Source organism: Berghia stephanieae, chromosome 1, assembly GCF_034508935.2.
Source record: "Berghia stephanieae isolate SIO BIC M18660-M18661 chromosome 1, UCSD_Bste_1.3, whole genome shotgun sequence".
In the NCBI taxonomy this organism is placed as follows: domain Eukaryota; kingdom Metazoa; phylum Mollusca; class Gastropoda; order Nudibranchia; family Aeolidiidae; genus Berghia; species Berghia stephanieae.
This window is the reverse complement of record NC_088360.1, coordinates 76,185,419-76,201,061: the sequence shown is the minus strand read 5'-3', so window position 1 is coordinate 76,201,061 and position 15,643 is coordinate 76,185,419. Positions and strand designations below refer to the sequence as shown.

At 37.8% G+C, this 15,643-nt stretch overlaps 2 protein-coding genes across 2 annotated transcripts in view; both read right to left on the bottom strand.

Moving 5' to 3' along the window:
- Window positions 1-6,255: 6,255 nt before the first annotated feature.
- Window positions 6,256-14,276, bottom strand: LOC144957344 (uncharacterized). Its single transcript, XM_078888519.1, has 3 exons — window positions 11,511-14,276; window positions 10,231-10,421; window positions 6,256-6,561 (listed from the first exon to the last, which is right to left on the bottom strand). The coding sequence occupies exons 1-3, from the start codon at window positions 13,863-13,865 to the stop codon at window positions 6,513-6,515; spliced, it is 2,595 nt and encodes an 864-aa protein (XP_078744645.1). The 5' UTR covers window positions 13,866-14,276; the 3' UTR covers window positions 6,256-6,512.
- Window positions 13,977-15,643, bottom strand: part of LOC144980207 (uncharacterized) — a 37,658-nt gene continuing 35,991 nt past the window's right edge. The window contains exon 27 of the mRNA XM_078927824.1: window positions 13,977-14,545. Within this exon, the coding sequence (XP_078783950.1) occupies window positions 13,977-14,545 (569 nt within the window). The remainder of the gene's footprint in view (window positions 14,546-15,643) is intronic.

Here is a 15,643-nt window from a genome sequence, read left to right as displayed (position 1 = left end):
GAAGTTGTTGGTCTGTCCTCTGTTGTGGTCAAAACGAGCTCTTTTATTTGTGTAGTCAAAGTACCACGTGCCATTATTCGTGCTCAGGACACGCCCAAAAAGAGTTTCAATCTGAAAATGATAATATAATAGCCAAATTGTGGAAGCGGTTTTCAATCAATTTTATCCGAGAGTCACATTGATAAGACAATATTCTCTTCCACATTAAGTGGCTTCATGAAAAAAATGCTTGTTATAAAAATGTCACAGTGACAGTCGGCCCAAAAAATTAATTAATGCATTCTTCTTTACTTCCAGGAAAATTATTATTTCACGTGATCTTTACATCCTTTTTATCTGTGCCTTTTAGGCAAGGTTGGTGGGGGGGGGGGGGGGTGCTATTTCATAATTTAAGATTAATTCTTTTTTTCCAAAACGTTAACATCACGAGAATAAATGGGTGCTTTACTAGGAATGGTACAGTGTAAACGAAGAGCAAACAAAAAACGAAAATAAAATAATAAAAAACTAACAAAAAACAAAAAAATAAAAAAACAAACAAAAAACCCCAATAAAAAACAAAAACAAAACAAAAACAAACAAACAAACAAAAGAAGAAAATCCATCCTTCTCCTCTTTAAAAAGGTCGCCATTAAGATATTCATTCAAGTATAATAATTTTATTTCTTTAACTGTAATGGACGCACCTATATATTATATCGATTGAGATTTACCTCGTGAAAAGAAATACTGAAGGCTTCTGGGAAAGATGGTGGAGTAGGGGTGACCAGCAATTGAAAATCTCCCACTTGCAGTGATGTCAACACCGTCAGTAAGGAAAGGAGGGAGACGATCGAATATTGTTCCATCGCTCTGGTTGTGCGGGAATTAAGTATTGTTGTCATTTTATAATTATTTTCTTAAAAAGAGACTTTATCATGATGATGATCATCATCTTTTAGCGGATAAAGCATTGCACCTAAAACCAGAATACCAGAGTTTATGGGAAACGAAGTAGAAGATCGGGGATTATTTTAGCCCTCCCCATAGATAGTAACGGGTAATGATCTCAAGTTTATAATACTATCTTGCGAATTGGAATTCGAACTTTGTTCCTAACACTCGCCAGTTCGTGCAGCGATCGGGAACACTGCCGGAATTCCAAAAGGCAAGAGTGTAAAAATCGTAGTTTGTCTCATCGTTCTGGTTGTGGCCAGGTCACCTTGTCGCCGACATATCGATATCGACCATGGTTTGCTGCCGACGTCGGCCGCTGTTATCATTTTGGCGGCAATGCGGCCTTGTGGCATGACACTCACTTTCGGATCGGAAGGTCCTGGGTTCGAGCCTCGCTCGGCGCATAGTTGAGTCCTTGGAGAAGGCTCTTTACTCACATTCTCTCACCGCACCCAGGTGTAAAATGAGTACCTTGCCGTTAACAGCGTTGTCTCTGTCCGAAAAAAATTATAGCATCGCCTAACAGGCGTCATGTCCCATACTAAACGTTAAACGTTGCTGTTGGCCAGGGACCCCTTGTAAAGCGCTTTGAGCATATTTAGTGGATATTGCGCTATATAAAAGCTCACTTTTTAAAAAACACCATTGTTATTGACTTGGGTGATCTGTCAATGGTTGACCTATATGATCACATACACATTAACGATCCTCAAACACAATTTCTTGCGACAAATGCGTCGCTCAATTGGACTTGACTAGACTCTTCACTAATGACAGCCAATGAGCAAGGTCTTTTAATATTATCCTTCATGAGTTGCTTGTCATTCTCATTTGCGATACGTTCTCTCACCTCAGTTCTTTCTCGGGTAACAGACCTTTTGAGCAGATTGGCGTGAATAAGTTTCTAACTAGTTCCTCTTTTCACTCAATATTCGTTGGGACTTGTTGATACGATTCCATGGGTCATGCATTATTCTGTGGCAACGTATTTGTCACCCACCATAAAATCATTTACTTTCAATTTCTATCACAATTGAATTATTGTTTCTTTGAGCCTGCAAAGTTTCTCATTCGTCATTTCCCACGTTTCTTCCTCATCCGATAGCACACCAAACTCAATAATCGTCTGACATAATGAAGTTGACGTCAATCGGGTCTTTGTTATTTTTTATTTTTTTGCCATCCACGTTTATGAGTAATTCTCACTTAACTGTATAACAAGACAAGATATAAACGTTCATGGTTTCACATAGTTATTTGTGTTGGTCCGTTATACTTCCAGGTGGCAATGTTGTGAGTTTCTTAGCCAAGCGCATGCTATCTACGAGTTCGACTGGTGAACATTTCGTGGATTCCCTGGAGAACTTCTTTATAAACTGCTTTTGTTGTTCGGTACAATGATATTTGAACATCATTTTCAAAATACTGATCACCTTTCCATGAGTCTGTTACATATTGAATGATAAGGGGTTGCCGGTGATTTTATTCTTCCATGCAAACGAGAAGCTCTTTCCCATAATAAGATACGAATAGGGCCCCTTTATCCAGTATCTTCTCCGGAATTCCGATATGACTAAATATATAGACAGATACTTCTGAGACCTTTAATGTGACAATCTCACTGGTTTCAGATAACAAGTGGCCTAATTAATTACTTTGCGAAGTAATGGTTTGAAAGTTTTTGCCAAGACAAGGGTCATTATCGATCGATATAATTTGAAAAACGAGTTTTCTCGCCAAATTTTAAAATACTAGTTTTTCTGGAGTACGACATAATGTATAGGAGGCTCTAATTTCCTTATTCAAGTACTGTATAGCCGAAAACAGATTTAGATATACGTGTGTATCCTAATACACGCATATGCGCTAATAAACGCACACATAGAAATCGACATATTGATTTTATGCGTTTAGGTAAAAAAACTCACAATATCCGCCAGCCGGAAGTAACGTACCAACACATACACATAAAAAAAATATATGCGTAAACTTGAACATTTACAGTCTGATAGAATTTCTTGTCTGAAAACAGTAACAAAGAGCTGAATGACGTCAATTTCGTTCCTTATGAGTAGCTAATAAACGCACCCCGCCCCTTGGATTTTCATTCGCAGAGTGTGTATATCATGGCATAGACCGTCTATACAGTATTTAAATAGAAGTGGTAACTTGCTTAATATAAGAACTCCGACTCCTTCGAATGAAACCAAGCAAGGGTTAATGCAATCATGAACATCAGAAGTCGGAAGTTTAATTCTCGATCAATAATCACACCAATATCTTTCTCTGCATCAGAGAGATAGTAAACTAGGACCAATAACTGGATCCATGTAGTAATCATAAGAAGGATTTCCTCTATGAATCTGTAAGTTTATACAAGTTTTTTTACAATAAAATCTAATTGACGATCTGTGCATCATAACCTGACATGCATTTAATGGAAGATGTCTCTTCTAAATTGAATTCTAATAATGAAAGAATAAAATCATACCTAGTCCTCAAACAATGAAAATGAACGGTTGAAAATAATATTATTTTGGACGCTAAAGTCCCTCATTAAGAGCACACTTACTAACGAATTGAAAGGCAACCAGTTTGGAGAAACATTCAAAGCTATTTTACATAACAAGCCTTTGATTCTATAACTGAGCTTCGTGATACTGATAAACGCTTATCACGAGTCGAGGAGATCCATGACTCTGTTATGAAATAAGTTGAGATTAACTAAATTAAGTAAACGTCATTGAAGCGAATACGTAGCCGGTTGATGTAGTAAAAATTGATAGAGAGTATTTGTGACCCACCGACTCAAAGCGGTATTATGTCGGGGTGAGCTCTATGCTGGAAAGTTTATTTATAGCCACATTATATGAAATTTGGGCTTAATTTCTATCCGTTATGATGGAAAATGAATTCAATATTTTACATTGCAAAAAGAGTTCAAAGTCGTATTTTTTCTGCACTGCGGCTGTCGACTGGGTTATTCCAGTCTAAAGACAAATTTCCCCATGGGATGAATAAAGGGATTCTTTTTATCCCTTTAATTCTCTGTTCATTTTAATGGTTCCGATCCATCCTGACATGAAACTATTCTGAGACGACTAGTCAGAATTGGGACTACTCCCTGCTTGACTAATAAGTCAACCGTTTTAGGATTTGAGATATTAAAATAGTTACACTAAAAACTACAACGTACCATTTACCATTTATCAGGCAAGTTCTTAAATTCTCGAAACAGAACCCTTTCTCACCAACGTGCCCCGATTGAACGTCGCCATGTTGCCCTCTACTGTTGACAAGCTATTTGCTGTTTTAAACAAATAAAAACGTTAAATCCTTTTGTAATTACTTTGATTTCAATTCTTTTACTCTCTCGAAACATGCAGAAACTGAGCATCAAAGAGAGAGCCCATCAATTTTGCCATAGTCATGCAGGAGCTGAGGTTGCAGGGTTTTCAATGTTAAAGCTATCTATTACCGCAAAGTTCAACAATGAAAGGGCACATGAGAGATCAAAGACGGACAAGTCAACTCGAGTAACAACGGCCAATGGTGATCGAACATTTGCTTGAATCACAACCAACACCTTCCTAATGCTACTGACATTGCTGTGGAAAACAACATTTTAAGATGGACACTGTTGGACTCAGAGCAACCTCAACTAACTGAGAATAGGACCTTTGTGCTCAAGTGGCCAGCTGTAACTCCCGACCCCAATCTTTTTTAGCACTTCTGAGATCTTCTTAAAACACATACAAGGGAACAACAGTGCCAAGCAAGGAATGCTTACAAGATTTGGAACATTGTTGAAGCAGAATGGAGTGTGTCATAGGAAATGATGTGAACCATACTCTACGGGAAGACTTGTCCGAACAACGAGTGGAAGTCGTGTAGCCGTACGTAGTACTGACTTTGTTGCGTCAATTTTCCTCTCTTTTTCCCGAAGCAGACAACCCAACTTGTGCTTGCTTTTTGGGGTTTTTTTTGTTGAGAAGTCGTTACTTTTGGGATTATTCGTGTATGTTGAAGGAATTTGACTCACATCTATTAAAAATATTGCTCATTTCTGTCCTACTTTATATTTTAAAACTCAAATGAATTAACTCAAAACAAGTGTTAAGTTACTTTTGCACATGTGCGTATAGCACAGCGCGAGACAACTAAAGATAAACTTTTCTTTTTCCAAAAATTAATCTATTTGTATCAAATAGCAAGTGAAGCTCAGAACTTCCAAGGGTAAATCAAACACGTTCCCATTTTACATGACGAGGACATGAAACTATATTACTTTCTATACACCTTGTTATGATGACTATCATAAAATGACATGAGCGGCACAATACGCTAAATGCCTTGTCCAATGAGTCCCAAGGAAAAAGCAACACTTTATAAGACAAACTAAACATGACACCCTTTAGGGGCTATAACAAATTATGTTTTCCACAAAGACAACATTGTTACCGGCCATTAACGTATATTACATCCAATTATGGGGGATTGATATGATGAAACGCGTTATCTATCTAAATACTCAAATCCAAATAAAAACATGTGAATAAGGTCTTGTCTGAGATTGGGACGACATTTTTACGTGATCTCCTTGTTTTGATCACATGATATTGTATGGAAGTAGAAGATGCAATAAAAAACAACTTTAATGTTCCTATTTTGTTCATCGTTGAATCGTTTTGATGGATCTTTTAAACGTCAATGAGATGATCGCTTTGACCTTTCTAGGTAGATTGAGTGCAAGTCTTTTTGAGTGTTAAGATTGCCTGTCCTTTCCATTTGACCATCAATTACATATGATGTCATTTCGTTAAAAGGAAAGTCGTTAAAACATTGAAAAGAAATGTTTTGAAAAGTAAGAGAACGCGTATCTGCATTGATAGAATCAGAAAGCGCGGTTTTTCACAAAGCTTTGCAAAAAGGGGATTCTCACAGACAAAAATTATGTATTTTAATATATATATATTTATAAGTGTACGTCTAAAAAGGGCCATTGGTAGGAGTCTCATACTAGGCAGCGTAGACTCAAGTCCATGGAGAAGCTCTTTACTCACATTTTCTCACCGCACTCATGTTTACAATATGGACCTGATCGATTAAAGTTTTGTCTTTGTTGTAAATAATATGTAATAGCGCTTTAAGTCGCCATGCCTCGTCTTACATGTTAATAAGAGTGCTTTTAGATTCGTACCCATTGTCATGTTATTGAGCACATTTTGTGGAGTTTGCTCTTCGAAACAATTATTTTTTTTTTCTCTCTGAAAAAAAAAAAATCTTTTTTAAAACAAAAAGGACACGTGATAAATATTATGTCCTTTGTCAAATATAGAAATGATTTATTTTCTAATGTTGACATTGTCCTTATGCAGGAACTTTATATTTTTGCACACAGGTAAGATAATAAAATTACATAATCTTTGTCGAAAATAGAGATATACATTATCATCCATCTCATTATAGAAAGAGCGTCTTGCTGGAATAGTCTCAGGTAATGACTTGTTCAACAGTTGTTACAATTCATATGTCAAGAAAGAAGAATCTGGCCTTCACTCTTGACGTTATCAGTCCTATCCTTTGACAATGTAGTCATCAGGGTTATGACCTTTTGTGGACAATCTGTGAGGGCAGAAAAACAATCAAATTTAGCTAAACATCTAATATAATAACCCCAATTTACAGTTTCCTATCAATATAATTGTTAAAGTGAGTAAATATAAAAACATCAAAAAAGTAACACATTTTACATCCTTTCTTTAAAAAAATAGCTTTGTGGAGAACTTGTGCTTATTTGAGTCAATAAAAAAAAAATTATACGGCGCACGACTCTACTGAAAGATTTGAAAATTAAAAATGTATTTTTTTACAGATAGATAAACAGATAACTTGATTTCCTTTTATAATTTAAAGTCAGTTTGAACGTTCGTTGAGTCAAACAGATATCATAAAATACGTACCGACGACACTCTCAAAAACAACCAATTTCGACACTGTAAAAAGTTGTCAGTTTGGCGTTTTTACGCAAATCGTTGCATTCGAAATAATGTATCCACTGTAAATGTTGCTGCTCAAAGCTCGAAGAAATAAATAATAATGTGAAATTGAATGTAAGCTTCAATTTAATTACAAAAACAGATCCAATGAACGTTTCGGGTTTCCCCTTTATCAACAAAACAGGATGAATGAAACACCACAGATGAATGAGATAATGTGGTAGTGGCGTAGTTAAGATGAATAAACAAAACATTGGTTGGCAGGAAATAGTAATGCTCCTTTGTAAGGAAGCGCGAATTAAAATAGAATACTAGCTATTTCTAAAAGGTGCGCAATTAATTTTAAGTGAAAAGAGGGGAGGCGGGGAGGAACTGTGTAATGCAGTTTAGAAAGTGAAATATATAAACGTGTAGACTGTTGTTGGACAATAAATACAATGGAATTGAAATTAAATACAAAAAAAATAAAAATAAATAAGGGATGTCGGTTTAAGTATAAATCATTTGTGGTAGCAGCAGGAAGTGATCTGTGATTTCCTTTTATAATTTAAAGTCAGTTTGAAAGTTCATTGAGTCAAACAGATATCATAAAATACGTACCGACGACACTAACACTCTCAAAAACAATCAATTTCGACACTGTAAAAAGTTGTTTTTACGCAAATCGTTGCATTCGAAATAATGTATTATCTTAATTACTTTACGGATTTCAGATCTACACTAAGTTTTCAACAGTTTTCACCTATTTATGACATCAAGTATTTTTATTGCCCATTTGATGCTTTCACTGTGATGGTTTCTGGTGGACAATACTCAGGTGTAACTTCTTTGGTAATAAATTAATTAATAATAATAACAATCTAAAAAATCGAAATTTAAAACCAGAAAATAGAAGTTGCATTGAAGGTAAAATAAGGTTTTAGAAAGACCTTATTAAAAGTTATGAACAGTCAGATGGCTCCGTAGCGCAGTGGATAAGCTGTCAGACTCTAACCTTGAAAGTACCGGGTTCAATCCCATTGTGGACATTAAAAAAAAAAGTTTAATTTATTGAGAAAGACATCATTTCTGTTGTTATAGTTACTGGACATATATTTAAAACCGTAAATTAATCTATTATTATTATTATTATTATTATTATTATTATTATTCTATTATTATAATATTATTATCAGTATTATTATTATTTATTATTATATTTTTTTAAAAACAACATCGGTACCTTTCAATGTGTTATCGACGTGCATTTCTATGTAAACGTCGATTGTTATCATTTTATAATATTTTATCATTATCATCAGTGTATTCGTTTACCGCGTCTTTGTCATTTTATTGTTTTTTTTTTCTTCTTCTTCTTCTTTGTTGTTGTTGTTGTTGCTGCTGTTGTTGTTATTTTTCAAAAACTTCCTGTCCCATCATTGTTTATGTCTATCTACCTTACTACGCCATTCACACTACACATCTCTCATTCGTCCTTAGTGTCTTATTCGTCGTGTTTTGTTGATTGTTGTTGTTATTTTTCGAAAACTTCCTGTCCCATCATTGTTTATGTCTATCTACCTTACTACGCCATTCACACAACACATCTCTCATTCGTCCTTCGTGTCTTATTCGTCGTGTTTTGTTGATAAAGGTGAAATCAGAAACGTCCACAGTATGTCTTCGTCTATTAAATTGAGGCTTACAATTCAACACTTATCGTTATTTTTTCCTTCGAGCTTCAAGCAGCAACATTTTCATTAATCAACCAGCACCGCCAACGGAGGTGCATAAAACCGGTGCATTTTTGTACACCTCCAGTGGATGCGCATAAAAAGACCACCAAACATCATCACCAGAGTACTGTAATACTGTAAGGTAAGTTCGCGACCCCAGGATCGTCTTTCAGCTCTGCTCACGTCTGCTACTTCAGGTTTATTTTCGCAGTTGATTTTCTTACCACAACCTGTTTTCACACATGGACAACTGTATGTTGCTGTGTCACGGGTCAGAGGCTATAGTGGCTTACACTTCATGTTGGACCACACAGAAAAAATCAACAGAGGATGTATCAAGTTACACAGACAGCGTTGTTTACCAATCTGCCCTCATTAAATGATGGTGGGTACAATATTGAATGAAAATAGTTATTTCCCCGCGAAATTGTGGGCTTTTTACTAGTACACAAAAAATATATTATCTGACTGAATGATGATTCAGAAAACTGAGTGGAGACAACGTAATATCTGTCTCATGACCTAGAAATGACCTATTTGTGAACAATAATTAGCAATAATAAAGACAGGATTTATCTCATGCCGTTTACAATCTTATGTTATTTAAATCATTTCATTATCGTCTCAAAATCATCAGCAAATAGATAAAGCCAAACAACGGACTAATATGGAAGAAGAAATCAAACTCAATAACGTCCTGTTTCAATCTTCTAAATCATAAAATAAAATTGGGTTATTTCCCTTTCTAAACTGAAACTTGAGAAAATGTTTTTTTATTTTCTCGACTTTATATTTTATAATAATTTAATACAAATCTATGTATTTGATATGATATACAATCATTACACGCGAGAGAAAAAATAGAGATGACTAATGAGTTGAGTTTTTTTTTTTTTTTGTGTTACCGTATAAGTAATCTCGCCTCCACGAATTAGTTTAATAATGATGTTCTTCAAGTTTACCATCCGTCACATTCAGAGTCGATGAAGGTGTATTTCAATGACATGCGTTAATTTTTGCCTAGCTATGTTTTGTTTTCCTTCAAAAACTAAGAGAAATAATTTTATAATTAAATGATAAATAGGTGGTCCATCATATTTCAATATTTTATACTTTCAGAATTATTCACACAGGAAAAGTTCTAGAGTTCCTGCGTTTGAAATTTCGAACGAGTTCCCTATGACACTGTGCGGGGGTGGTATGATTTTAAAATAAATAATAAAATCCATCAATTTGAAGGTGGGGGGGGGGGGGGGGGCGTGGCTAAGCGGTACGGCCTTTGCTTCTTACCAAAAAGGAACCGAGTTCGACTATCCTCCTCGTTGTGTGGCCTTGAGCAAGTCCTCGTCTAGCCCACTTTGTGGCGCTGTACTACGGCTGACGCCTGGGTTATTCTAGTTTTACTTGGAATAGATCCCAAAGACAAATTTCCCCCTTGGGGATGAATAAAGGAAATTCATTTTTCAAAATTTATTTACAATCCGAATCAAAACTGAACCCTGTAATATGAGTGTACTTTCCATGTGATAGCAACAGCTTGTCAGTCCATATTATGTCCTTATAAATTTAGTATGACTTACTTTTTATAGAGTTTATAGATACAGTAACAAAGAAGTCCCACTGCCAGCAAAGAGGTTGAGGTGATTGTTCCAATCCTCATTGCGCGTAAAACTCTTTGAGTAGGGAATTGTCGTCGTATAACGGTCCGATGCCTGCCAGTATTTGGGTCGAAGCAAATGCATTTCATTTTGCCATCCTCCATTGAATGGACCTATTTAAAGAAGAAAATTAAACAATTTTTTAAAGGTCGCTTTAAAATTGAAAAGAATCCCTTGTTATTGACATCGAAGAATCTGGATATAAAGAAGAAAATAAATAATTTATGACCCACAGACTGAAATCGGTATTATGTCGGGATAATATTGAATATTGATGCTAAAATTAGAATTAATCCTGAAACATGGATTACGTTTATGTTTTATTGACGACATTGATATGGAAATTAAAGTGTGAAAATGTGACCATTTCAACATTAAATTTACCTTTTCAGTGTCTTGGTCACTCCGACATAATACCAGTTCAAGGCAATGGGTCACATTTGTGACACGGTCAAGGTCACTTTTATCGAATCACATTTGATGAAGAGTTTCCTGGTAAATTTTTAGAAGCGTGTTTTTTTTTATTCAGAGTACGACAGGGTAGAGACCCCATCGATTCATTGTTAAAGGGCTTACAAAATATCCCAAGTCAGCAGTAACATTTAACATGTAGCGGGATGAGACAACGCGCTTGAAAAACAATATTACGTTTTTTTCTCGATATCTATTAATCTGCCGGCCATTTATACCCGAGTGTGGTTAGAGCACGTGAGTAAAGAGTCTTTTCAAAGTACTCACATTTTGCGCCGCCCACAGCTGGACTCTCACCATGGGTTTTTCTAGACGAGTGTCATATTACCGGCCACAAAGAGGCACCGATTTGATAATTGATCAAAATTAACACGAATATCGTCTGTTAAGAGCAAACAAAATCAAGTGATACCCAGGACACGTTTGGTCAGTAAGAACAGACAATAATGACAAAAACAAATGATCGATTAGTTGAACATTTTATTTGGCATCAGCAAAAGAATACTCATACCCCCCCCCCCCCCCCACTTCCAAAAAACCAAAAAACCCAATCTTCTTAGATGATAGCGAACGCAACCCTTTGTATAGGAAACAAGTGACCTGCCCAAAACAACTACTAACCAATCATTGAGTTTATAGTTTCATGTTTGAATCATTCTTATATTGGTTTGATATAATGTGTGTCATAAGTCTCGGATATAGTTCAGACAAGCCATATTGTTATTACTCACCATCATATCAAAATCAATGCATTGTCCAGGGATTCCTGTAGATGCAGTGGTTGCTTTTGAGGTCATTGATGCAACTGCTGATGATGGTTTAGTATTTGAAGGCGTTATAGTCTGCACATTACCACCTTTAGCTGCTTTTGAACTTATGGTGGTCGTGGAAGATATTTTAGGAACTTGTGTAGGCGTGTTGCCAGTCGCATGATATTTTGTAGATACAGGTGTTGGAGTGTTGGTGGTAACAGATACAATAGATGCTTTAGTAATAAATATTTTAGCAGCATTTGTAGATGACTTTGTGGTGGCGGACGTCCCAGATACTTTTGTAGGTCCGATAGTGATTGGAGATGTTGTAGGTGTTTGCGTTGGTATTTTGGAAGTGGGCAATGTTATTGGTACATTTGTAGGTGGATTGGTCAAGGCAGCTGTATTTGTAGGTATGTTGGTAGTGACATGTGTTAGAGATGCTTGCGTAGGTGAGTTGGTGGAGGCAGCTGTAGTAGGTGCATTTGTAGGTGTGTTGGTGGAGGCAGCTGTAGTAGGTGCATTTGTAGGTGTGTTGGTAAAACCAGCTGTTGTAGGTGCATTTGTAGGTGTGTTGGTAGAGGCAGCTCTTGTAGGTGCATTTGTAGGTGTGTTGGTAGAGGCAGCTGCAGCTGTTGTAGCTGCATTTGTAGGTTTGTTGGTAGAAGCGGCTGTTGTAGGTGCATTTGCAGGTGTGTTGGTAGAGGCAACTGTGGTAGGTGCATTTGTTGTCTTGTTGGTAGAGGCAGCTGTTGTATGTGCATTTGTATGTGTGTTGGTAGAGACATCTGTTGTAGGTACATTTGTAAGTGTGTTGGTAGAGGCAGCTATTGTAGGTGCATTTGTAGGTGTATTGGTAGAGACAGTTGTTGTAGATGAATTTGTGGGTCTGTTGGTAGAGACAGCTGTTGTAGGTGCATTTGTAGGTGTGTTGGTAGACGCAGCTGTCGTATGTGCATTTGTAGGTATGTTGGTGGAGGCAGCTGTTGGAGGTGCATTTGTAGGTGTGTTGGTAGAGGCAGCTTTTGTAGGTGCATTTGTAGGCGTGTTGGTAGAGGCAGCTTTTGTAGGTGCATTTGTAGGCGTGTTGGTAGAGGTAACTGTAGTAGCTGCATTTTTATGGTTGTGTGTAGAGGCAGCTGTTGTAGTGGATTGTGGATTTGTAGGTGTGTTGGTAGAGGCAGCTGTTGTAGGTGCATTTGTAGGTGTGTTGGTAGAGGCAGCTGTTGTAGGTGCATTTGTAGGTGTGTTGGTAGAGGCAGCTGTTGTAGGTGCATTTGTAGGTGTGTTGGTAGAGGCAGCTGTTGTAGGTGCATTTGTAGGGGTGTTGGTAGAGGCAGCTGTTGTAGGTGCATTTGTAGGGGTGTTGGTAGAGGCAGCTGTTCTAACTGCTTTTGTAGGTGTGTTGGTAGAGGCAGCATTTGTAGCTGGATTTATAGGTGTGTTGGTGGAGGCAGCTGTTGTAAGTGCATTTGTAGGTGTGTTGGTAGAGGCAGCTGTTGTAGGTGCATTTGTAGGTGTGTTGGTAGAGGCAGCTGTTGTAGGTGCATTTGTAGGTGTATTCGTAGAGGCAGCTGTTGTAGCTGCATTTGTAGGTGTGTTGGTAAGGCAGCTGTTGTAGCTGCATTTGTAGGGTGTTGGTAGAGGCAGCATGTTGTAGGGGCATTTGTAGTGTATGGTGGCAGCTGTTGTAGCTGCATTTGTAGGGTGTTGGTAAGGCAGCTGTTGTAGTGATTGAGGGTTTGTAAGGCATTTTATGTTGTAGTGTGTTGGTAGAGGCAGCTTTGTAGTGCATTTGTAGGTGTGTTGGTGAGCAGCTGTTGCAGGTAGATTTGTAGCTGTGGTGGTAGAGGCGGCTGTTGTAGGTGCATTTGTAGGGTGTGTAGAGCAGCTGTTGTAGTGCATTTGTGGTGTGTAGAGGCAGCTGTTTAGTGCATTGTAGGTGTTTGGTAGAGGCAGCTGTTGTAGTGCATTTGTAGGTGTGTTGGTAGAGGCAGCGTTGTAGGTGATGTGTAGGTGTTGGTGAGGCAGCTGTTGTAGCTGCATTTGTAGGTGTTGGTAGAGCAGTGTTGTAGGTGCATTTGTAGGGTGTTGGTAGAGGCAGCTGTTGTAGTGCATTTGAGGTGTTTGGTAGAGGCAGCTGTTGTAGGTGCATTTGTAGGGTGTTGGAGAGCAGTGTTGTAGTGCATTGTGGTGTTGTAGAGCAGTTTGTAGTGCATTTGTAGGGGTGTTGGTAAGGCAGTTGTTGTAGGTGCATTTGTAGGTGGTTGGTAGAGGCAGCTGTTTTAGGTGCATTTGTAGGGGCGTTGGTAGAGGCAGCTTGTTGTAGTGCATTTGTAGGGTGTTGGTAGATGAGCTTTGTAGTGCATTTGTGGGGTTGTAGAGCAGCTGTTGTAGTGCATTTGTAGGGTGGTAAGGCAGTTGTGTAGGTGCATTGTAGGTGTTCTAAGGCAGTTGTTGTAGGTGCATTTGTAGGGGTGTTGGTAGAGGCAGCTGTTGTAGGTGCATTTGTAGGTGTTGGTCTTGGTAGTGCATTGTGTTGTAGGTGCATTTGTAGGTGCATGTGTGTAGAGAGCATTGTTGTAGGTGCATTTGTAGGGGTGTTGGTAGAGGCAGTTGTTGTAGGTGCATTTGTAGGGGTGTTGGTAGAGGCAGTTGTTGTAGGTGCATTTGTGGGTGCGTTGGTAGAGGCAGCTGTTTTAGGTGCATTTGTAGGGCGTTTAGAGGCAGCTGTGTAGGTGCATTTGTAGGGGTGTTGGTAGAGGCAGCTGTTGTAGGTGCATTTGTAGGGGTGTTGGTAGAGGCAGCTGTTGTAGGTGCATTTGTAGGTGTGTTGGTAAAGGCAGCTGTTGTAGGTGCATTTGTAGGTGTGTTGGTAGAGGCAGCTGTTGTAGGTGCATTTGTAGGTGTGTTGGTAGATGCAGCTGTTGTAGGTGCATTTGTAGGTGTGTTGGTAGAGGCATCAGTGGTTGGTATATTTGTAGATATTGTAGTGGGGGCAGCGGTTGTGGAGTCTGAAAATAAGAACGAAAGAGGTTTATAATATCGGGCAATAGTACGTAATGAAAGAGTAAAGTTCTTTCTTTCTTTTTGATTTCCCTTCTTGTCGAGATTAGAGTTGTCTTTAAAAAAAAGTTTTACTAGCTTTTTCTAACCTTTTCGATTTAATCATGAATGTCTTTAACCTTCATTTGATAAAAATATTTACCAAATACCAGATTTATAATAAAAATACATCACAGTGTTACTATCTAGATCTAGACATTTTAAAACTCATGTTAAATATTTGCTAAATAAAAATCCTGACGTAAATATCATTCTACTTTAATTGAACGTAGTTTAAAAATTATTTTCACAGTATTCCTACTTATTGGAAATGGTTTTGCCAATAGAATTCTCTCTCTCTCTCTCTCTCTCTCTCTCTCTCTCTCTCTCCCCCCCCCCTCTCTCTTTCTCTTTCTCTCTCTCACATCTGCTGCAGTTGGACGAGATTCCTCAGCTTCTTCTTCTTCTTCTTCTTCTTCTTCTTCTTCTTCTTCTTCTTCTTCTTCTTCTTCTTCTTCTTCTTCGACTACTACTACTACTACTACTACTACTACTACTACTACTACTACTACTACTACTACTACTACTACTACTACTGTTACTACTACTGCTACTACTACTACTACTACTGCTACTACTACTTCGTCTTCTTCTTCTTCTTTTAGCTCATCCCGCATTTTAGATGCCACATCTCCATGCATCTCGGTTCATTGTCTCATCTTCCTCCAGGTCCAGTTCTTTCATATCGCCCCTTTCCATCAATCTAGTCTTCGGGTGTCCCTTTTCTCTCTTTCCCGCTAATTGTATATCTAATACTTTCTTTCCCGCGTACTCCCTCTCTCGTCTCTTAACATGTCCAGACCATTTTAATCTATCGTCTCTAATCTTTATCGGTACACTCTTCACTTCAGTCAACCTTCGAATCCGTTCAGTTCTCACGTTATCTTTTCTTGTCCAGCCAAGTGACTATTTCAACATCCTCATTTCTGCCACCCCAACTGCTCTATCTTGTTTCTTTGTCTCTAATCCATACAGCATTGCTGGCCTTGCAACGGATGTATAAACTA